A 25,125-nucleotide genomic window follows, 5' to 3' on the forward strand; every position below is an offset into this window, starting at 1 on the left:
GGTATAACGTGAGATATAAATGTTTAGAGAAATAATCGGTCAAACTATTCAGTCAAACATATCTAACAGTTTTGCATAACGTGTTCTTCTTCTTGTGTCCATTCAATAAATTATGTTTAAAAGCTTTTCTAAAGTTAAAGGAAGTTGGATGGGTTAGATCAGGCATCCCCAAACTTCGGCCCTCCAAATGTTTTGGACTACAATTCCCATCATCCCTGACCACTGGTCCTATTGGCTAGGGATCATGGGAGTTGTAGGCCAAAACATCTGGAGGGCCACAGTTTGGGGATGCCTGGGTTAGATACTGTGTTTTTCTCTTGCTTACTAATATATAAAGCATGCTTGTGGGCTTCAAAAGCTTAAAAGGAGTAATGCTCCGTAATAATTCTTCACAAAGTAATGCTTGGATCCCTTGGAACTGGCCATTTTGATAACCAAGCCTTTTTATTTGTCAGGGTGTTTTCTTACGTTAGGAAGATGGGACCAAAATATGTTTCCTCTCTCCTGTAATCAAATAGTTATTAGCCCATAGAATCCTGCTGTTGTTGTGTTTGGCAGTCAGTGAAGGCAGTATCTTAGGTCAAAAGCTAGCATGGTTTTCAGCTAGTTCACTCTTAGATCTCCTGGGGTTGGGGACTTCCTGTTTATGAACATAACAAAAGCATTTTTCCTATGTGCACACAGAGGAAGTTGGTCTTATGCTGGCCGAGTAATCATGTCACTGACAGCTACTTACAAATACTCTAGCAAAGGTACTCCTTGTTTTAGAGAAACAGTAACAGTAATTACCCCAACAAGTGAATATTGGTTGAAGTTGCATAAAAATAACACAAATGCTAGTGAATAGATAAATTGGATACATCCTATGCCTCTACTATAATAGGTTACAGTAATACTGACAGAATAATTCAGATTTGGCCCCTAGATAACGGCTTCACATATCTGTTCCTCCATATGCTATATCACAGATTGTGGATATATTTTTGAGAGCTGTACCTATAACAGAAGATTTGTGAAAACTTGCAAATAAGTGCATATGTTTCAGGTCTGATTTTGGCACAGAATCTGCCTTGGTCTTCCTGTAGGAAGAAAAACACAGAGAGTGTGATCCTGTTGTTTCTTTTGGACTCTCCAGTGGTTTTTTAAAGAGCATGCAATCTTTCTGACAGAGCTTGTTATCCTTTCGGAGACGCTGGTAAAAAAAGGAAAAGTGTGTATCTGTGCACCTGCTTGTGTGTGATTATGTGGGCCTATCCCCACCCACTTTTTGAATTCGCCTCCCAAGAGTTTTCCATGGGGAAAATATGGCTCTCAGTCGCAGCTCATAAGAGGTTTCCCAGCCCTGGATAAATAGGTCCCTTTCCCTCACTGGTGCTCTGCTCAAGATTTCAGGTAGTTTTCTTAGCGGAGTTGGTGAGAAATGGCCATTGAGAAAAATAGGTGTTCAGTTACCCTGGCCCTCAGTGCATGTAAAGAATCGGAAAGAACTACCAAATGGTGAAAGCATCTATGTTGCATTTTCTGATGAGGCCTTAGGGAAGAAAGTTTAGAGGAAAACAAAAGGCTCTTGCCAGTGTCTTTGCTTGAGCTCCTTGAGATTCTTTTGTGATCAGTTTTGATCTTTGGCTTCACTATGCAGTGGATCAAGATTTCCTAGCACTGTAAGCTAACATAGGCACCCATCATGAAAATCATTGATGTCCTGACTAAATTGGGGTTGATGGAGAGCAAGGAAAAACTGACTCTGTTATTACAACCTCTAGGTTTTGTACTCCATTGGATTTACCAATGAGTTTCAGGTCTTTTTCTGTGTATGGAATAGGGGTGGGGAGACTGTAGCTCTCCAGATTTTTGTGGATTACAAACTACCATTTGCCATGCTGATGAAGGCTGCTGGGAGTTATAGCCAGCTACATCTGGAGAGCCACCCCCGGTCAGCCACTGCTAGTATAGAACATACCAATTGAGAATAATTGTTGCCAGAGCTCAGTTTCTTTGTACTGGCACTTTGTTTTTTTGTTTTTTATAATGTTTTTTATTAAGTTTTCAGAGTACAGAAAAAACAAAAAAGGAACCAAAAAGCATTACAGAAAAAGATAGAAAATACAAAACTGAAGAAAGAGGAAAATACAAAATAAAAAGAAAAACATATGACAAATTCTTTGGATATTAACATTGCATATGTAGACCCCCTCGGGCTCCCTTCCTCTGTGGTTCTTAATCACATATCTACTTTAGCAAATTCTAACCCATTTTAATCACCTCATATAATCTAGTTTTAATTCTCAATTTCACATATTTAACTTTTCCACAGTTTATTTACAACCTAATTCTGCTCTTAATATATCACTTTTGCATATTTTGTTAAATATAACTTAAAGTCTTTCCATTCTTCCTCCACCGCTTCCTCTCCCCGGTTGCAGATTCTCCCGGTCATCTCAGCCAATTCCATAAACTCCATAATCTTCATCTGCCAATCGTCGATCGTTGGTAATGTTGGTAGTTTCCAGTTCTTTGCAATTGAAATTCTTGCTGCCGTCGTTGCATACATAAAAAAAGACACATTTTTCTTTGGTATCTCATTTCCAATAATGCCCACTAGGAATGCTTCTGGTTTTTTTAACAAATGTGTTTTTCAACACTTTCTTGAGTTCATTATAAATCTTATTCCAGAAGTCACTTACTAGTGGACATGTCCACCACATGTGGTAAAAGGAACCTTCTTCTTTCTTACATCTCCAACATTTATTATCATGGTTGTGATAAATCTTAGCCAATTTTACTGGTGTAAGATACCATCTATACATCATTTTCATTATATTTTCCCTTAATAGACTACACGCAGTAAATTTAATATTTTCATGCCACAGTTTTTCCCAATCCTTTATCATAATATTATGTCCCACATCCTTTGCCCACAAAATCATAACATTTTTTGTTTGTTCATCTTTCGTATGCCACTCAAGCAGCAATTTATACATTCTGGAAAGTAATTTTGTCCTTGGCTCTATCAATTCTGTTTCCAACTTTGACTTCTCGCGTTGAAAACCAAGTAACCTATCTAATTTAAAAACTTCAGTTATCTGATGATATTGGAGCAATCATCCAATCTGTGTTTCAATTCCTCGTAAGTTTTTAACTTAAATTGGTCTCCTTCTTCAATCATTAAGTCACTATATTTTGGCCAACTGGTTTCCATATTTAACCTTTTACGAACCTTGGCCTCCAAAGGTGAAATCCATCTTGGTGTTTTTCTTTCTAGTAGATCTTTGTACCTGGACCAAACATTGTATAATGATTTTCTAATTATATGACTTTTAAAGCCTCTGTGGGCCTTTACTTTATCATACCATAAATATGCGTGCCAACCATACACATTGTCATAGCCTTCTAGATCGAATATGTCTGAGTTCTCCAACAAAAACCAATCCTTCATCCAGCAAAAGGCAGCCGCTTCATAATAAATCTTAAAGTCCGGTAGGGAAAAGCCTCCTCTTTGTTTATCATCCGTTAATATCTTATATTTAATTCTTGGCTTTTTCCCTTGCCAGACAAATTTCGATAGTGCTTTTTGCCATTCTCTAAAACATTCTAACTTATCAATTATTGTCAAGGCTTGGAACAAAAAATAACATTTTTGGCAATACATTCATCTTAACAGTTGCTATACGGCCCAACAAAGACAACTTCAAATTTGTCCAGGTTTCTAAATCATGCTTAATTTCATTCCATACTTTTACATAATTATCTTTAAACAAATTTAAATTTTTCGCCGTCATATTAATACCAAGGTATTTCACTTTCTTAACAAATGCTAAACCAGTGTCCTCTTGCAATTTTTCTCTTTCCTTAGCGTCTAGATTTTTATCAAGTACTTTGGTTTTATTCTTATTCAACTTAAAACCAGCCACCTTTCCAAATTCATAAATTACTTCCAGTGCCCTCCGAGCACTGGACTCTGGGTCTTGTAAAGTCAGTACAAGGTCATCTGCAAAGGCCTTTAGTTTGTATTGTTTCCTCCCTACGGTCACTCCTTTTATTTCCTCGTCTTTCCTTATCATATTGAGTAAAACCTCCAGAACTGAAATAAAAAGTAAAGGGGAGAGTGGACACCCTTGTCTTGTCCCTTTTTCTATTCTAATCTCTTCTGATACAATATTATTTACAATAATCTTTGCCTTTTCTTCGGAGTAGATCGCATTTACTCCATTCAGCAAACTATGGCCCACCTCTATTCTTTCTAAGTTCTTTTTCAAAGCACATTTGACACAAGAGTATGAGCACACACCTCATAAGTGTTTGGCCGAAGCAGCACATTATACAGTCAAAAAAATATTACAAGAAAAGGATCCCTGTGGCACACACACACACACAACAACTCCTGATTCTCTGTATTTGGGATTTTTGGTGAGCTCCTTTCTGCGTCAGCTTGTGATTTCTGATGTTATCTGACCTGTTCTTTAAGGAAAATCAGCACTTCTACAACACTGTCTTCCCCTTGGTTATAAACAAAGCTCATAAGAGTTCAAAAGTACAACTTTCCATTTGTCACAGTCATAAAGCCAATAGGTATACTATCACAAGAGCACTGTTGGGAAAGAGGATGAAGCTACTTTGAGCCTAGGGCTTGCCAATCAGAAGGTCAGCGGTTCAAATCCCTGTGATGGTGTGAGCTCCCGTTGTTCGGTCCCAGCTCCTGCTAACCTAGCAGTTCAAGAGCTCATCAAGTGCAAGTAGATAAATAGGGAAGGTAAACGCCATTTCCGTGCTCTGCTCTAGTTCGCCAGAAGCGGCTTAGTCATGCTGGCCACATGACCTGGAAGCTGTCTGTGGACAAATGCCGGCTCCCTCAGCCAGTAAAGCAAGATGAGCGCACAACCCCAGAGTTGTCCGCGACTGGACCTAACGGTCAGGGGTACCTTTACCTTTAAGATATCAGTATGGGCAGGACAGGGACAGCACAGGTCAGGAGCACATTTACTCCCTCATGTTTGCCCCTGACATGATTGTTTTTGGTTATGCATGCAAAAAGGCAAATAAGAAATGTTCCCAACTTTCCCCTGATGAGGCTCAATCTCATGTCTTTGCTTGCTGCCTCCCTGCTATATGCATTAAGTCACTGGAGCCTGCTCCTGGCGGTGTGTTTATTGTGTGTTGTGGCTCCTTCCTGTGGGTTCTCTCCACCCTTAAATTGGGTCTTAATGCCTTGTGTGTGCACTCTGTGTGCACTCTAATTTCTTGCCTGTGTGTGCTGTGCTCCAAAATGATGGTTGTGAGCAGTGCAAGGAGATTCAAACCTGTGTCTGTAGAACTTGGCAGTAAGGCAGTCATTGTTTGCTGTGACACTGGGAATGTTGTGCCATCATTTTAAGTACTGTGTGTATGGCGATCCTGGGATATGTTGCCATCTTGAGTTCATTGTCTCCCTTTGTGTGTGTGGGCATCATGGTTGGCACAGACTCTGATTGGTAGGCTTTGGTGATACTGGTGGGCGGTGTCTGCTATTTTTGTGCCATTTTCTGATTGTCTTTGTTCCTGCTTTTCAGCCTCCTCCTAGGCTGAGTGAGTGTAGGATACAGGTGCCCCACTGGTGCAGAAACAGCAGGTTTCCTCCCCCATATGTCACTGGTGCATAGGATTGCTCTGCCAGCATTTTTGAAACTTTTCATTGATGTGTTTTATTCTGCCTTTGAAATCTATGGGATTTCAGAGGACTTCACTCTGGCAGGGTAAAGCAGTGTTTCTATTACAGCTTGAAATGTGGTCTTACAGCTCAGGTAGCGAGATATTCCGGGGTGGAGAACATCAGACCTAGGGGCCAGGCACAGCCCTCTAGGCTTCTCTGTCTGACCCTAACCCTCTCCCTAGGCCATGACCCCACCTTTTTCCTTTCAAGATTTTGCCAAATTAAGCTCACACTGTTGCACCCCATACAGTGGTACCTCGGTTTAAGTACACAATTTGTTCCGGAAGTCTGTACTTAACCTGAAGCGTACTTAACCTGAAGCAAACTTTCCCATTGAAAGTAATGGAAAGTGGGTTAATCCGTTCCAGACAGGTCCGCGGAGTACTTAAACTGAAAGTACTCAAACCGAAGCGTACTTAAACCGAGGTATGACTGTATTTATATGTTTGAAGGCAGGACTACTGAAGTGTTAATATGGAACAGTGGCATGCATGCACACATCCTTCTCAAATTGGAGACATTTCTGGTACATAAATTCAGAGGAGTGTTAATGAAAGGTAATCTGCCTGTGGATTCTGTTTTGACTGCGATGTCATAGAAAATGAGTGCAATATTCCCTTGCTGCTCCACTCTGCAAAGTGCTGCTAGCAGAATACATTTGTACTGTATGTGTAATGTAGAGTTATGCATTTGGCAAAGGGGCTATTTATTTGGTAGGCTGCTGTTGTAGTCTTAGGGTATAAATTGCCAGAGTTTCCAGGCTACTTACTTAAAGTGTTAAAAAAAACACCCCCCAAAAACCCTGTAAACTTAAAAGGAAAGAAATAGTTGACAGTGTGCAAAAAACAGGAATAGAATCAGATAAATAATGTTTTGCAAAATACTGGTGACTAACCTTTTGTTAGGCCTTGATGAGTTTAAAAATGTCACCAACCACTCCTTTTTAAATGCATGAGAAAGATAAAGTTACTTGTTTGGAAGCAATTTAAAACTGTACAGTATAAAAATAGCTACTTTTTGCTCCTGATTTTTTAAACATGTGTTTCTGTGAAGTACAGAATACATTGCTATAACTTGGGAGTTCATTTATTTTATTTTAATTATGTGCTATAAGCCACTTAAAAAATGAGAATATGCTGAAACATTGTGGGAGAAAAGGTTTTTAAAAAACAAAACAAAAACCTCATAGATTAAACAGCTTGTTCTTTCCTCCCATACCAGCTTCTTAGTTACTAGCAATACACAGAGAAGGTATTTGCAATAAAATTAAAATCACATCTTTGTTGTCTGCTTAACTTTCCTTCTTTCCTGGATCAAATGTCTATTGGTTGGTGAGGGGAATGTGCAAAGTTCCAACCAGTTTGGTTCACATCAGCAAACCAAACATTTCTTCAACCTAACTGATGTGTACCTGGCCTCCATTGTTCTGGCCAAAATTAAATAAATTAAAATATATTAGATGACCTAGCATCTGGGTTTTGGTTTATTGTGGCCTTCTTATGCCAGTGTACTTTCCCCAAATAATCAATTAATCAATCAATTAATTAATTACAATTGCATACTGCCCTTCATCCGTAGATTTTAGGACGGTTTACAGCATAAAAATACAAGATAAAAACACAAAATACATAATAAAAACAAAAATCCCTCCCTCTCCTCTCCCCAAATCTCATTTAATAGGGCATAGGAAGTTAATCAGCCCAAGGCCTGTTTAAAGAGGAACATTTTCACCTGGCGGCTAAAGGTGTATAATGAAGGCAACCACCCAGGGGAGAACAATTCCACAGCCCTACATACAATGCATTGCAGTAATTCCTTAATGCTTTAAATATTCCTCAGTATGAGATTTCTCTTATGATCATTTTAAATATGAGGGCATCTGTTTATGATCTGCCATTGTTATAGCCCCATGCATGACTTACTTGCATGTAGGGCAAAGGCATGTCGAATCAGGAGTGGGGTCGTGTTTTTAGCCGCACTGTTCACATCCCGTCTGTTTTCTCTTGTTGACCACACATTGCACATGGTTGTCTGTCCTAGTGTCTCAGTTGCGCAGAGCACCCACGTGATCAAGAGCTCACTCGCACACTTAAGTTTCTTTACAGCCAGCTGCATTGTCGGAGAAATCAGATGGGACGTTGGAGACTGGGTAAAAAAGCCTAGCTTTGCTCCTGATTCAGCATGTTGCCCTACACATGACTGACATATGCATAGGCTATGCCTAGTTTAGTGCCAAACCAAACAAATGCCAGATGGAACATTTATATTAGGAAGAATTCAAGCGTTGATAAGATGAGTTCACACATTCAAACCACAAGCATGAATCACAATGTAGTGATCCAGCCCAGATTGTTCCTTCTTATCATCCCCCAGCTTGACTTCTGTTTTAGCAACTGGTAATGCACACACACTTTCTCTTTGAGCTAAGATATGCACTGTATTTTTGGGTTAAAGGTAAAGGGACCCCTGACCATTAGGTCCAGTCATGACCGACTCGTGGGGTTGCGGCGCTCATCTCACTTTATTGGCCGAGGGAGCCGGCATACAGCTTCCGGGTCATGTGGCCAGCATGACAAAGCTGCTTCTGGCGAACCAAAGCAGCGCACGGAAACGCCGTTTACCTTCCTGCCGGAGCGGTACCTATTTATCTACTTGCACTTTGACATGCTTTTGAACTGCTAGGTGGGCAGGAGCAGGGACCGAGCAATGGGAGCTCACCCCATCACGGGGATTCGAACTGCCAACCTTCTGATTGGCAAGCCCTAGGTTCTCTGGTTCAACCCACAGTGCTACCCACGTCCCATCCTTGGGTAAGGTATACCCAAAGTTTCGGTGCCTTGAACTCTGAGTACTTTAAATGTGCTGAAATTTAACCATCATTAGAATTATATGCCACTATCTAACCATTAATTAGAATGAAAATTATTGATGCTGTTGAATGGACCGAGAATGAAGAACTAGGAATCTGAACTAGAAGCCTATATTTAATAGAGTCAAAGACAAGAAGAGGCCATATCAAGAATCTGTTTCATAATCCTCCTGGTGAATGTGGTGGTTTTTCTTTTGGAGTTTTCCCAGCTTCCTGCTTCCTGCTCTAGGCACCAAATATAAAAACAGATGCTACTAGTAAGGAGGGAATACAGTGGTTTTTCTTAATTTAGTCATGCGCAAACATCCAGAGGAATAAATTAGGCGAGTCATGGCTCCACTACACAGTAAGTAGAGTCCTGTTACTGGTATTCCAGTAAAAACCATAGGTAGCGACTGTGGGCACATTCCTTGCTGCAGTGCTTTTTTGAGGTAAAACAATGGTGTGCTGGTACTCATATATGGATAAAAATGCTGTAGGTGCCAGCACAAAATGGCTGCCATGGGCAACAGAAAAAGGGGTGACAGTACACACTGAGTACCATGACAAAAATGCATTGCCTTGCTGTTATACTCATCTGAGAAGAGGTGGGGTGGTTGAAAACAACTGTGGACAGAAGACCTCACTCTGTGTGTGTTTGTGTGTTTCCCTCTGTCACAAGTGGTGTGTGGCCATTGTTTGCCATATAAACATTTCTTCAATGAACTGCTCTGCTTTTATAGTTGTGGCTAAGAGGTGATGTCAGCAGTGCATTCCAGACAGGAGTAACAATGCCAATGATTCATTTTTCAGTGTTGTAACAGAAATGATGGTACATAGGAGGCCATCAGAGAGCCATCATACCACTTTGGCTGTTTCTGTAGTAAGAAAGAATGGGACTGACATGTGCTGACAGCTGGCGTAGGGGGAGGGAGAGAAGGAGCTTGCGTTGTTTTTGCTTGGCTACAATCCATAAAAAAAATTAAAAAGCTAAATCATATAAAATTATGTTTTTTAAAAAAATCTCTGTGAATTAAACCTTTTTATAATCTTGATATTTGCGATTACAGTTTATGATGTTAAATGCAGGGATGATTGCATATACTGTAGCTATAGTCCTTCGTTGTTAAGCCCTTTAATTTCCAGGGCTGGCTTTTCAATGTGATACCTCTGCATTAATTTGGTAAAGAAGTTGGATGGGAGAGACTGCTCTGAGTGTGTTTCTGTCTTCCCCGCCCCTCGCCAGCCCCCTTTCCTTAGTAGAGAACTTGAAACATTAAATGAAACAGCTGTTTGCCATGAGTGAATTGTGATGCCTGATAAAATGGGTCTCTTGACTGGCTCAGCTTCCTCTGTTCTGTAGGAAAGGAACCATCATTGTCTTTGACAGGATCCCTGTTCTTCTTCAAAGATAAAACAAGATTCATTCAAAACAGCAACTGTATACCTTTGCACACGACCAAATGTGATATAAAATTTAAAGCTGGCAAACTGAATTATTTGGACAGGTTGCTGTCATAGTTCCTCTGATACTTTTATGTCAACCTTTGAGTTGTATCCATTTGTGATTTTGTACTAGCAGAAAGTGCTCCTTCTCGCTCTCCACAGCATACTCTTCTGGGTGGCGATCCCAAGCCTAGGGAACAGTTATTTGGGGAGTGCTGTGTGTGTGTGCTAGGTGGAGGGGGGCAAATTGGGTGGCCATGCCTTCCTTGAGCAGAAGCATCTTTTGCTAGTCCAGACTGACCATATAACACTACCCATGGTTGTTGATGAGTTGGCAGAGAGTATGAAATTGACTAGTTGGTGCTAGTGCAGCCACAGCCCCTGCAGCAGCCATCTTTTATGACAAAACAGGATTAGACTACATATTATTGATTAAAGTTAGGGACGCAGGTGGCACTGTGGTCTAAACCACTGAGCCTCTTGGGCTTGCCAATCAGAAGGTTGGTGGTTTGAATCCCCGCGACGGGGTGAGCTCCCATTGCTCGATCCCAGCTCCTGCCAACCTAGCAGTTCGAAAGCACGCCCAAAAGTGCAAGTAGATAAATAGGTACCGCTACAGCGGGAAGGTAAACAGTGTTTCCAGGTGCTGCTCTGGCTTCGGTGTTCCATTGCACCAGAAGCGGCTAAGTCATGACCTGGCCACATGACCTGGAAGCTGTCTGCGGACAAACGCCAGCTCCCTCGGCCTGTAAAGCGAGATGAGCACCACAACCCCAGAGTTGTCTGCGACTGGACTTAACTGTCAGGGGTCCTTTACCTTTACTTTATTGATTAAAGTGTAGTTGGTTTGGAATTACGTTGCACCTGGTTCAGCGATATGACTGCTCTGAAAGTATGAATTATGAAAACCCCATAGTCAATTGTCAACCATTAAATTGATGTTTATAATATTTTGTTTATTATAATCCACACTTTAATAAAAAAATATCATGGCGCGTTTAACAACGTAGAAGAATAAAATTGGCAAAAAAAGCATCCAATCCACTGATTGGTTAAAAAGAGAACATTTTATATTGCAAAGGCCTCAAACAGTATAGTTTTCAGAAAGCATCTGAAAGAAGGAAGGGATGGTTCCTGCTGAAGTGCTTCTGGTAGGGAGTTCCACAAGGCAGCTCTTGCTGTACTAAAGGCTTGGTCCCTAGTGAAGGTCAACTGACCCTTGGGGATGCAGGGAACCACCAGAAGTGGTGTAATACATTTTTGGGCTTCAATCTTGCTTCTATAGCCATGAGAGTTTACATGGAAATTGTGACTGAGTGGATTCTCATGAGAACTTTTAAGCTTAGTGCTTTCAGAGACCACTTGCAGCCCTGTCCTAGACTTTTTTTAAATGAAAAAAGCAGAACAAGCCTTCATGGCTGAAAGCACCATATTACACCTAATATTCCACCTCTAAATGCTGTGCTCCTGATTTGGAATGTCACGTGGCAAATACGTCAAGATACAACCAAGGTACAAGATTTTTAACATTTTAACATTTTTGAAGATGCCTAACCATATTTTGAATCTTTTGTCCATCATCAGATGATTTGTTTTAACAAAAACCTGCTGTCCACAACTCCTTAACATCATTTTACCCAATAAATGTGAATCAGATTTAGAATTACTTTAGCTGTGATTGCTATTAAAGAGTAATCAGCAGTAGGCTAGCAACAAGATTGATTATCCCATTTAATCTGAATAATGTGTTAAGCTGATTTGGGGGAGGGAACTCCGTTGGGCAATTAATTCTGTACTGTGAACAGTGGTATTAAGGAATGAAACAATTATTTTAATAACTGGACTTGTGATTTGAACTGTTGTGGCTTTCCCTCCTTGGATATGAGCACTTTGTCTGGTCACGGCACCTTTAGAGTGCTAGTACTCAGTTCTGGGTACTAAAGTTTAAGAAGTACCTGGACAAACTGGAATGAGTCCCTATGGGAACACTCAGAATAATGTGGGGTCTAGAAGCTATGTCTTAGTTGAAAGAGTTTAATATGTTGATCCTGGAGAAGAAAATCATAGAATTACAGAATTGTAAAGTTGGAAATAATCCCAAGGGTCATCTAGTCCAGCCCTCCTGCAGTGCAGGAATCACCGCTAAATAATCCCTAACAGATGACTCCCCCCTCTGTTTCAAAACCTCCAAGGAAGATTAAGACGTTATAGTGGTCTTCAGATACTATGCGTAAGATGAAGCTGACTTTGTTTCTGGTGCACCAGATGGCAGGACTTAAACCACTGGCTGGAAATTGCAGAGATGCAAATATAAGACACACGCAGGATTGATGTGAGCAAACTAATTCACCTGTTGCTAGTGACTGGAACAGAGCCATTTCTAGCTTCCTGTACATTCTCGGAACTATAGAATTAAGAATTTATAAGGAGAGGGACAAATTGATGTTAAGCTGCAGGAAACAAATGATAAAAGCCTCGGCTTCTGGTAGACACTGCATTCCTGTAATGCAAAGAAAACGTGTGGTGTGCCTCTAGGTCCTCTCCTGAAAGTCCAAAAACCACTTTAAACTCTCCTGAACCATAACAGTGCTTCCTATGAATTACTGGTCAGAGTCTGCCCTTAGTTCAATTGAGGGCGAGCACCCAAAATCTTTCCTTCTGCACAACTGTTGCTGGCTTTAACTTTCCTGGGATGTCAGCCAGTTCAGGAAGAGACCATGTGAACCTGGCTAAACACAGAACCACTGTGAGTTGGACTGACGGGAGGAGAAGATGTCATCTATGTCCTGCCAAATCAAGATACATAAACACTGTGCTTTGCTCTCTTAGTTCCTCCTTTTATTGGAAAAAGACCGAAAATGCTGATTTTCACATTCTGCTTTTCAAACTGGAGGATTTTTCTGTATCGTTTTTGGTTTCATTTCTTTATATCTAGTCTTCATTATTCAAGGCCATTGTTAGTGTTGTACTGCTGGAAGATGTATATTAAAAACACACACGATGCTGCTGTGGTTTATTACAAATACCTATTGATTCAGCACTATTTAGGGTTCTTTTTAGACCTAAGCAGGTTAAAATGATGGCAGGTTAAAAACGATGTGGTGGGAGGGGGAAAACTCTTAAAGGAATTAGGCAGAAGTCTAGTTCATGTGGCCAGGAACTTTCTTCATATAGTACATCCCAACAAACCCTGGGGATACAAATGTGTGAAGAATGTTATGCGTGACTTTGCAGTTATTTTGGCTTCAGTTTCCTTTTTGACTGCAATTCTAACTATTCCAGTTACATCCAGCCTACAAAAGCTTAATTAGGGTTGCCATACATCTGGGATTTCCTGGACATATTCAGAATACTGCTTGAAATATTGCAACCCTAGCTTAATCTAGAATACATTTATTAGGTTGGACTTATCAATGGGATTTAAGTTCTATTGACATAACCCTTAATCTTTAAGGGTTGTACAAGGTGGCGCAAGACTTGTTATTATTGTTACAACAGACATGGCCGGTTCTCTGGGCATCAAGCCATAGTTGTGTCCGTGGATCACATGTTACATTCTTCATGTGAATGTGTCTCCTGGAACATTCAGAAGGACATGTTACATACAGAAGGGTTTATCTTGGCAGTTAAGCAAAGTTTCCAGGTTTCACAAGGAATATTGTGGGGGAGGGGTGGGCAAGTAGGAAAGCAAATCAGCAAGGGAGGGAATATATATAAAAGAGAAGAAAAAAATTCATCCATGTGTACTGAAAATATAAAGCCGAGCAAATTAATCCTGTGAAATGATTTCTGAATTCTGGAACAGCAAACACTGCTATGGTAAAATGTGTTGTTTTTTTCAGTGAACTATTTCAGGGTTAAAAATCATACTATTGAACAGAATGTGTGTGTGTGTGTGTGTGTGTGTGTGTGTGTGTGTTGAGACCCCATCTTTATATCAAACCCAAGAAAGATGTGAGGAACTTCTCTACCCGCCTTCTCAATATTACGGCAGAAATCAGGGTTCATTTGCAAGCACAGCTACCTACATTTTTAATCCCTTCTCTAGCAGGAGGCCTAATTAACATTTTGCAGCATTCACAGCCCCATCTGGAAACTACTATTCAACCACCCACATTAATACTCAACCTTTTCCCTTTCCTTTAATTAAAATGCTGTCAGAACACTTAGCTCAAAGAACTTCCTGAAGTTAACAGTTGTATAGCAAGGTGAAGAAAAATGCATGGAAGCCAGTAGTGCTGATCTGCTCTTGAAGTACAGTACAGCTTTATCTTTTGTATAACTACTCAGTAGAAGTTAGCTATATTTCTTTTTCCTCTTCAGTGCTGGGGGAAAAAATGGGCAAGGGGGTCCTCTGCAACTTGTATATAGCATTGCCTTCTCTAATACAGGCTTCCTCAACCTTAGCCCTCCAGATGTTTTGAGACTACAATTCCCACCATCCCTGACCACTGGTCCTGCTAGCTAGGGGTCATGGGAGTTGTAGGCCAAAAACATCTGAAGGGCCGAGGTTGAGGAGAGCCTGCTCTACAACTTTGCAGAGGTTTGTTCTGGAGATAGGAACAAAAATATAATTTAAACTGGGATCTTACCATTCAGAAGATGCTTGGTGAGAAAGTATGTGGCTGTGTTCGCACATAATGGTAAGTGACCCTTGAGCTTTTGCTCTCCCCGCTATCTCTTCCATAACTCCAGGGAAGAGTTTAGAGGCTTTCACTTCTATGTTAGACAATTTTTAGTCCTTTATTTGTTTTAATTATTTACGGCCCTTCATCCAAGGATCACAGGGTGGTTTACAATATTGCAGTTTGCCATATTGTCTCAACCTGGGTGCCTCGGCAATAGTTAATGGAAACCAAGTCAACTTCAAAACCTAAGTTTATGAAGCTTGTTTGTTTCCAAAGCTAAATCACCTCAATTGAGCGTTAATCAAAAATGGAAACAGAAGCTTCCAGTCTCCTTGTAGCCACACCAGAGGTGGAGTTAGGCCGGGAGGCACACAAGCCTGGGGCTCACTTCAGCTTATCCTTGCATCCCTGGCTTAGTGACTAAACCATAGTTTAGCGCTATATGCAAACTAAGACTATGAGTTGTTCTTGTTGCTGAACTGGAACAGTATGAAGTTCTGTGAATATGTTGATTAAGCTGCATTAGAGTTGATGCAAAATGCACATTCCTGACTTCATTTCTATAATTCAAGTGATGAATTGCATTTGTGAACAAGCCACCACAGAGAGAACTTTAATATTTTATCACAGAGCTTGATCCAGCCCTCTGCCAGTGCAGTTGCCTGCATGTGGAATGATCCCTATAGGCATAACAGAACCCTGTGTTTTGCTGCTTTTCCTGAGGTGCATGGGCATTCCATGGACCAGGCCGTGACAAGGAATGGGAGGACAGGGATATGGGATGGGAAGACTGCATTGAGACATAGGTATATGTTAAGGTAAGTGTAGAGAAATCAAGTGAAACGAATATATGAACCAGGCCTTGGGGACCATGAATTAATATTTTGTTAGGGCCTGGTGAGACTGCCTGTGAAATAACAGCATAATAAAACAAAATGATCTGAAAGTTTAACAAACTTGTGTCCTTCTGATACTAGTTGGAGTGATGTGTGTAGATAGGTGGAGAGCAAATGTGGCTGATAACAGGCTCAGTCCCAATGTACCTGTGTAAAAGGTAAAGGGACCCCTGACCATCAGGTCCAGTCGTGGACGACTCTGGGGTTGCGGTGCTCATCTCGCTTTACTGGCTGAGGGAGCTGGTGTACAGCTTCCTGGTCATGTGGCCAACATGACTAAGCCGCTTCTGGCGAACCAGAGCAGCGCACGGAAACGCTGTTTACCTTCCCGCCGGAGCGGTACCTATTTATCTACTTACACTTTGTGCTTTTGAACTGCTAGGTTGGCAGGAGCAGGGACCAAGCAACGGGAGCTCACCCCGTTGCAGGCATTCGAACTGCGGACCTCCTGATCGGCAAGCCCTAGGGCCTAGGCTCAGTGGTTTAACCCACAGTGCCACCCACGTCCCAATGCACCTATGTAGGAAGTTGCTAAACAATGTGTAGTCCTTCCTCCATTGCTCTTGTGACTGTCTCTTAGCTGCTGCTCCTTCTGGCCTCTGCTGCTGTGTTGTTCCCCTGCTTTTCTCCCTTCTCTGTTTTCAGCTGGACATTCTGTGCTCTACTCTATTTGTCAAGTGTGGTGCATATTGGAAGTGCTATACAGTGGTACCTTGGTTTATGAACACAATTGGTTCCGGAAGTCTGTTCATAAACTGAAGCGTTCATAAACTGAAGCGAACTTTCCCATTGAAAGTAATGGAAAGTGGATTAATCCGTTCCAGACGGTCCGCGGAGTAACCGTTCATAAACTGAAGCGAACTTTCCCATTGAAAGTAATGGAAAGTGGATTAATCCGTTCCAGACGGGTCCACGAAGTACTTAAACTGAAGCGTTCATAAACTGAAACATGGGTGTAATTGGTTCCGGAAGTCTGTTCATAAACTGAAGCGTTCATAAACTGAAGCGAACTTTCCCATTAAAAGTAATGGAAAGTGAATTAATCCGTTCCAGATGGGTCCGCGGCGTTCATAAACCGAAAATTCATAAACCGAGGTGTTCATAAACCGAGGTTCCACTGTATAAACAAATGATAAAATAATAACTACATAAATAAAACTACAGCTTATCATTGACCTATGCTTGTCATTCCTTCATCAAAACTGTTATCCGCATACTATTAGGCTGCTTTTGTGAGAAGCTGAACAGGATTGTCTGGTGAAAAATGATGACAATATGCACAGGATGGATTGCCTAAAAATATCCTGTGTAACAGTACAGAGGATGTCTGAGTCATGAGGATTCTAGAGAAGGAAGGAGAGAGGTTTTTTTTAAAAAAAACCAACAACGATGAGGTCTAAAGAGCAAAGGGGCTTGTGCTCTTTACATTACCTAAGTGTACTGATCACAGACAAAAAATGATAGCATTCCTTAGTCACTTGTAGTCAATGTAATGAAAATGAATTGTAGACTCAGTAGGTACAACTCAGAGGAAATCAAGCACACTTGCAGTGAGTGAAAAAAGTATTTGATCCCCTGCTAAATTTGCCTGTTTGCCCCCTGACAAAGAAATGACCAGTCCATAATTTTAATGGTAGGTTTATTGTAGCTGTGAGAGACAGAATAACAACTGGAAACCCCACAGAAACCCAGAAGACAAAAGTCAGAGATTGATGTGCATTGTAATGAGTGAAATAAGTAAGATGACTTAGTACTTGGTGGCAAAACCCTTGTTGGCAATTACAGAGGTCAGACGTTTCTGGTAGGTGGCCACCAGGTTTGCACACATCTCAGGAGGTATTTTGTCCCACTCCTCTTTGCAGATCCTCTCCAAGTCAGTAAGATTTTGAGGCTGATGTGTAGCTACTCGAACCTTCAGCTCCCTCCACAGATTTTCGATGGGATTAAGGTCTGGAGACTGGCTAGGCCACTCCAGGACCTTAATGTGCTTCTTCTTGAGCCACTCCTTTGTTGCCTTGGCTGTGTGTTTTGGGTAATAGTCATGCTGGAATACCCATCCTCGACCCATTTTCAATGTCCTGGCTGAGGGAAGGAGGTACTCACCCAAGATTTGACGATACATGGTCCCATCCATCCTCCCTTTGATGCGGTGAAGGTGTCCTATCCCCTTAGCAGAAAAACACCCCCAAAGCATAATATGTCCTCCTCCATGTTTGACGGTGGGGATGGTGTTCTTGGGGTCATAGGCAGCATTCCTCCTCCTCCAAACATGTTGAGTTGATGCAAAAGAGCTCGAATTTGATCTCATCTGACCACAACATTTTCACCCAGTTCTCCTCTGGGTTATTGAGGAGATGTACATTGGCAAACTGCAGAATGGCCTGTACATGTGCTGTCTTGAGCAAGGGGACCTTGCGGGCTCTGCAAGATCTCAGTCCTTCACGGCGTAGTGTGTTACCAACTGTTTTCATGGTGATTATGGTCCCAGCTGCCCTGAGATCATTGACAAGTTTCCCCCCATGTTCTGGGCTGCTTCATTACCATTCTCCTGATCATTGAAACTCCACAAGATGATATCTTGCATGGAGCCCCAGACTGAGGGAGGTTGACAGTTATTTTGTGTTTCCTCCATTTGCAAATTATTGCACCAACTGTTGTCAGCTTCTCACCAAGCTGCTTGGCAATAGACTTGTAGCCCAGTCCAGCCTTGTGCAGGTCTACCATCTTGTCCCTGACATCCTTGGACAGCTCTTTGGTCTTGGTCCATTGGAATCTGCTGGATTGATTGCTTCTGTTGACAGGTGGTACAGTAAGAGCTGGGATTACAGGTAAGACCTCTCCCTTACTGCAGGTGCTTCTAATTTCAGCTTGTTACATACAGTGAAGATACCAGGTAGCCTGACATCTGGCTGGTTGATAGGGGATCAAATACTTATTTCACTCATTATAATGCACATCAATCTCTGACTTTTGTCTTCTGGGTTTCTGGGGTTTTTCCTGTTGTTATTCTGTCTCTCACAGCTACAATAAAGCTACCATTAAAATTATGGACTGGTCATTTCTTCGTCAGAAGGCAAACGGGCAAATTTAGGAGGGGATCAAATACTTTTCCCCTGAAGTGCTTAAGAATGATGTGTTTAACTTTCCTGGATTGCTTTTAGGGAACAACTGAAATCTTGAAAATGTTAAATTATGCTAAACTTGGAAATAGATGTTTTTTGTAGGATCTTCAAGTGCTTTTAATGACAGCCATGTTACTTTGAACTTGCATCTACATTTTGTAGTTATATTGTCCATTTTGCATGTTTGACATTTCTTTGTGTGCCTCACAAGTCAGATTTGTTTGTTGCTTTTTAACAGGCACGCCATAAAAGTGGGGGAGTAGACAATGTGACACTTGTGGCACTTTGGAGCAGCATGTGGTACCTGGAGTATTAAGAATAGCAGCTTTGATTTGAATATTAATTATGTTAGACCTTGCTTGTTTACAACGTAATGCTGAAAGTTTGATGTTAGCATATCTGGAAGGCTGCTTGAGTTCTGGATTTATTCAGAGTGCTGGTTCAGCGTTTGCTGTTATCTTTTATGGTTCTGAACTAGAATGTATTTACACATATTTTGTGATACTTGATCACATTTTCATTGTTAGGTATGTCTGAAATTATTTAGAATGTGTTAAATGTATATTGCCACATACTGTGAAGTGGCTGTTATTTTCCTCCTCATTATTTTGCATGTTTTAAAAAAATGACTGTTTTTCTACAGTAACCTAACATGTTTTTTGGTAACCTAACATGCTGCTGCTTTTTGTTTATATAGTTGATGGGATAGACAAGACATCAATTGCAAACTCAGATGGGCCAAACCCAGGATCCCGGAGTCCTTCTTTCAAGAGGAAAGGCAAACTTTCTACTATTGGCAAAATCTTCAAACCATGGAAGTGGCGGAAGAAGAAGACCAGTGAAAAATTTATAGAAACATCAGCAGGTATCACTTTGGGCAGTGGCAGAAGTTACTTGGTGATGACTGGAAACGGTTACGGTTGATTAGTTGCTTATTTTATTTATTTATTTGCTGCATTTATATCCCGCCTTTCCTCCAAAGAGCCTAAGGTGGTATACATGGTTTCCCCCATTCCACTTGAGTCCTCGCAGCAGCCCCATGATGTAGGTTAGAGCTAAGAGACAGTGACTGGTCCAACGTCACCAAGTGAGCTTCATGGCCAAGTAGGGATTTGGACGCTGGTCTCTGTTAGATGTATTGACACACCCCCTTCAAAAAAAAACTTTTTCATTAACTCTATATGCCACATGTCTCAAATATTTCTCTGACCACAGTTCCTTATGGAACAGCTAGTAATCTCTCTTTTCCAGCCCTGCAGTGCTTCAACTCTGCCACCCTGTTCCTCATTTCAAGGTCTTTTGACTCTTAATTGTTTCTGGTTTCATACCTTTATACCTTTCAGAAGCTGGATCTGAAAAACATGCTGCACATTAAAAAGAGAAGAGAGACTGCACCAGACAGAGCTCTCTTTCCCCCCCACAAACTTTTCATTTTCAGGCATTTTATCTTTGGCCAGTTTATCCTATGTAATTTTATTGTTTTGGTATCATATTTTAATTGACCTGTGCCCCACCAAAGATTGATCAGCTGTACCTTCTGCAGCCTATGCATTATTCCATACCAATTCAAAATAAGATTGTGTGGCTGCTTGTTCTGTGCATATTCTGTACATAGCTGCCAAGTTATCCCCTTTTTTAAGGGATTTTCCCTTATGCTGAATAGGCTTCCTCGCGAGAAAAGGGAAAACTTGGCAGCTATGATTCTGTAACTTTTTTTCCGGCTTGCTGTCAGTGCCAGCCTGTGGTCTCCTTAAGACAATTTGTTCTAGTCCCTTGCCAATTTCTGTCTGTCACCATTGTCTTAATAACCTGTTAACCTTCCGTTCCTCTTCTTGGCCTCTTCCACCCACCTATCTTTCTCCCTCATGGACTAAATTCCTTCCCAGACACACTGGACCAGTTAAGAATTGTTCTGATGTCTAATAGATTTGGACAAAAATAAAAATAAAAATCAGACTGTGTGGTGACATGACAAAGGAGAGATAAATAAATTGTACCTGACCACAGTGGTATTTTTTGACAACACGGGAATTTTTAATATTATTTCTAATAATAGTAAAACAACTAATGTTTTGTAGTTCTTGACAAATTGTAAATCACATTAAAAGCATCTCACAGTACCTGGAAACAGCTCTGTAAGGTACACATGCATTAATTCTCTCTTTTTACAGTCATATGGAATGAGGACATCCAATCTGTTCTTCCAAATGTCACCTTCAAAAAGTACTTTTCATTTTTCTGGTCCATTAGAGCAGAACTAGTTTCAGAAAGCTCTGCTTACAGTAGGTGGCTTCTGTGCCTGGTGTGATATATTTAAGTCTTGGAACATAAACATGTAAGCAGGAATTTGTGGATTTATTTTCCTGGAACCTCTTGTTTACTTTTGTAGGATTTCTTAAAAGCGAGCTTACCGTATATTCCGGCGTATAAGACGACTGGGCGTATAAGACGACCCCCAACTTTCCCAGTTAAAATATAGAGTTTGGGATGGATATACTCGCTGTATAAGAAATACGACCTGGCATATAAGACGATTCCCGACTTATACCAGGAATATACAGTGTGTGTGTGTGTGTGTGTGTGTGTGTGTGTATGTATGTGTATATATATATATATATATATATATATATATATATATATATATATCCATAGTTGGATATGGGTCCCTAATCATCAGCGGGAAGCCCTGTTGAAATAAAAGCATACTGAGCATAACGCCCTTAGAGACAAAGGGTAGGATCCTGATACTGTACAGCACCTTACCTCTGTGGCTAGATCGGCATTCATTTGCATTTAGTTATGTTTTGTACTTGGACAAGGGAGATGATATTTGTAGTGTGCTTGTGCCATATTATTTTACTAATGATGCTCATTGTTAAACAGAGATGCATGTAACATTGCTCTAATGGGGTCCCCCTCGGGGAGCAGTTTTGAGAGGAAAAGCACCCTTTCCCATTGTTCTTTCGCTTCAGATAGGGAACCGCCAAAGCTTATTTTGCTTATTAGTTTTCTTTGCTTTTTAAAAATAACAATGGGGGGGGGGGACTCATGGGAATGCAACATGCAGCTGCGTGTGAAGTAGTATGGCCCTCAGCCAGAGAACTAGGGCAGCGGTGGGAATCTGATTGTTTTGTATTAGGCCTGTGAAAAACAGCATGTACTGAAAGGTGCAGTCTTGGATGGAAGGCTCCGTTTTCTTACAAAAATATAATGGAAGGTGATCATACTGTGCCAGCAGCTGAATAAATCTATGTAAACTGCACATGATACGAGCAGTTAAAATTATGGAGGCTTCGTTATGGAAATAATGTGTACTGATGTGGGAATGATGAATGGATTCCTGCCCCCCCCTCTTTGGTAACGTGTCTTCCATGTAGATCTTGAAATCTATGCTGCCAAGCCACTCACTTTGCAAAGCTGAGCAAACAGTTTCGTCATCCTAAAAAACAAACTTTAGGAAGGATCTTATCAGTTTCTGCTTTCGGAAGAGGAAGAGATTTCAGTAGTTTATAGGCTGGAGTGAAAAGATGCTCCTTTGAATATCCATAGGGAAAGCGGAGGGGGTGGAGCAGAAGCCGCGTCTGGCTCTGATTGCATCAAATGCTATAATCCCAGAGGAGAAGCTCGAAGCTAAATGAAGATACAGCAGGTCTACCATTGGGAAGCAAAAATATCTGGATGCATTTCAGAATGTTGGATTAGTGCTTCTTAAAAAAATAAGAATGGCATAATTAAGAGAGCCTGAGGATTTAACAGCTTCTAAATAACATGGGTGGGGACTTTTAAAGTAAAAGTGAAGAATTAATAATACATTTATTATATTTATTAATATAATAAATATTAAAGACAGTATTATATTTATTATATTGTCTTATATAATTATTATTATTTATTATATTGTATTATATTATATTATATTGTAGGGACCCAGGTGGCACTGTGGGTTAAACCACAGAGTCTAGGGCTTGCTGATCAGAAGGTCGGTGGTTCGAATCCCTACAATGGGGTGAGCTCCCGTTGCTCGGTCCCAGCTCCTGCCCACCTAGCAGTTCGAAAGCACATCAAAATGCAAGTAGATAAATAGGGACCGCTCCGGCGGGATGGTAAACGGCGTTTCCGTGCGCTGCTCTGGTTCGCCAGAAGCAGGTTTGTCATGCTGGCCACATGACCCGGAAGCTGTCTGCGGACAAACGCTGGCTCCCTCGGCCTATAGAGCGAGATGAGCGCCGCAACCCCAGAGTCGGACACAAACTGGACCTGATGGTCAGGGGCCCTTATATATTATATTGTACGTGGGTGGCGCTTAGTGGGACATGGGTGGCGCTGTGGTCTAAACCACAGAGCCTAGGGCAGGCATCCCCAAACTGCGGCCCTCCAGATGTTTTGGCCTACAACTCCCATGATCCCTAGCTAACAGGGCCAGTGGTCAGGGAAGATGGGAATTGTAGTCCAAAACATCTGGAGGGCTGAAGTTTGGGGATGCCTGGCCTAGGGCTTGCCGATCAGATGGTCGGTGGTTCAAATCCCCGTGACAGGGTGAGCTCCCATTGTTTGGTCCCTGCTCCTGCCCACCTAGCAGTTCGAAAGCATGTCAAAGTGCAAGTAGATAAATAGGTACCGCTGCGGTGGGAAGGTAAATGGCATTTCCGTGCACTCCTCTGGTTCCCCAGAAGTGGCTTAGTCATGCTGGCCACATGACCCGGAATGTGTATGCCAGCTCCCTCAGCCAGTAAAGCGAGATGAGCACTGCAACCCCAGAGTCATCCGCGACTGGAACTAACAGTCAGGGGTCCCTTTACCCTTTACCTTTTATATATTTACCAGGTCCCAGTCCAGCACTCTAAGCACTACACCACACTGCTTTATCACTACCCGAAGGAGTCTCAAAGCAGCTAACATTCTCCTTTCCCTTCCTCCCCCACAACAAACACTCTGTGAGGTGAGTGGGGCTGAGAGACTTCAAAGAAGTGTGACTAGCCCAAGGTCACCCAGCAGCTGCATGTGGAGGAGCGGAGACACAAGCCCGGTTCCCCAGATTACGAGTCTACCGCTCTTAACCACTACACCACACTGGCTCTCGAGTATTCTCGAGTGCTCATGTTTACTTGAGCCGACATAGAAATGCCAGCCAGAGCTGTCAGATAGAAAGAAGGGGCCTTCTGGGACTGTGGGACTGCAGGATAACTGAAATGTTCTGATGAAAGAGACCACCTTTTTAAAAATTGTGTATGTTCATTGTAAAGGGATGCTTATCCTTTGGAAAGGCCTGTGCAGTGTGTTATATTTATACAGTTGGGCATCCGGGTCTTCCCCACCCCGTTTTTTAAAAAGACTTCCCATCTTTAACAACACCTTCTATGTGAGCTGAGCTACCACCTTGACACATCCGCACTCTAGCTTCCCAACTCTTTGGAAACACAGATCTATTTCACAAAGATACAATCCCAGTTGTGTGCAAATACTTTGGTCATAGTAACTTCACATACAAATAGCAAGGCATGCCTTCTATATTCAGTTCCATCACTTTCCCAGAAGTAATTCCATTTTCTCCCAGTGCTTCTTTAACAAATTAACTCAGATGAAAAAACTTGAAGAATTCTGAACTTATAAAATGACATTTATTTAAAATGCAACAGAATGATATTCTGTAGCTGTCTTGATTCTGAAATAAAGCAGATGGCCTCGGTGTGTGTTGTTGAAGCGTTTGATGTTATGTTTCTTAATTTAAGTTTTAATAGCAAAACAGTAAATCACTGTTTCTTACAAAAATGTGTCTCTGCATAACTTTTAAAAAGATAAGATGGTGCACTTTGGCAAATTATCAAGCACTAAATCTCTCCAATATTTAGTGACCTTTGCCTATGCTGTCTCATTTAATCTGCTTCAGATTCCATCTATTTCATATAATCAAAATACAATTATGCCTTAATAAATGCAAAGTGCCTGGTATTTAGACAGCTTCCTTGCTGTACTTTTTGTTCCCTATGCATAGCTCAGATTTGGTTCCATACCATTAATAAACCTAATGCTTCTGCTCTTGTTCATGGAGAATTTAAATTGGGTGGCTGCTGCTGTGATAAAGTGGGAAGGAGGAAATGAGCACAGTTCAGTTCTGGTGTTTTGACTATAACACTGCCAGCAAGAGACATTTATTAGCTGAAGCAAAATATTCTAATAATAATATTAAAAAACCCAAGTATAATTACAGCATCATCATCTTTATTCATCTTCATTAATCTTATGTGGAAAAACTTCAGACAGAAAAACCACGCTCTAGAATCTTCTGCTCATTTCACATCACTTCAGGATAAAGTGAGCTCTTCTGCATCCCTCACAGAATCCATCGAAAGTGTTTTTTGCTACAAAGGTCACCTAAGGCAGATGGTGTTTGTGGCTCTCTTTCTGCCAGCTGTGCCTAGAACTCCGTCTTCTATAGGGCTCTCTCTCTCTCCTCCAAAGCCCATCTTTTCCCTGAGACACGTGGGTTAATCCCATAAAC

General features: G+C 41.3%; 1 protein-coding gene across 3 annotated transcripts in view; it reads left to right on the forward strand.

Annotated features, from left to right (window-relative positions):
• The window catches only part of PHACTR2 (phosphatase and actin regulator 2), a 92,883-nt gene that overhangs the window by 37,932 nt on the left and 29,826 nt on the right, over positions 1-25,125 (forward strand). For all 3 annotated transcript variants that reach the window (XM_035108834.2, XM_035108836.2, XM_035108835.2), the window contains exon 2: positions 19,324-19,491. In XM_035108834.2, the coding sequence (XP_034964725.2) occupies positions 19,324-19,491 (168 nt within the window). The remainder of the gene's footprint in view (positions 1-19,323; positions 19,492-25,125) is intronic.

This window comes from Zootoca vivipara, chromosome 3 (assembly GCF_963506605.1).
Source record: "Zootoca vivipara chromosome 3, rZooViv1.1, whole genome shotgun sequence".
NCBI classification, from domain to species: Eukaryota; Metazoa; Chordata; class Lepidosauria; order Squamata; family Lacertidae; genus Zootoca; species Zootoca vivipara.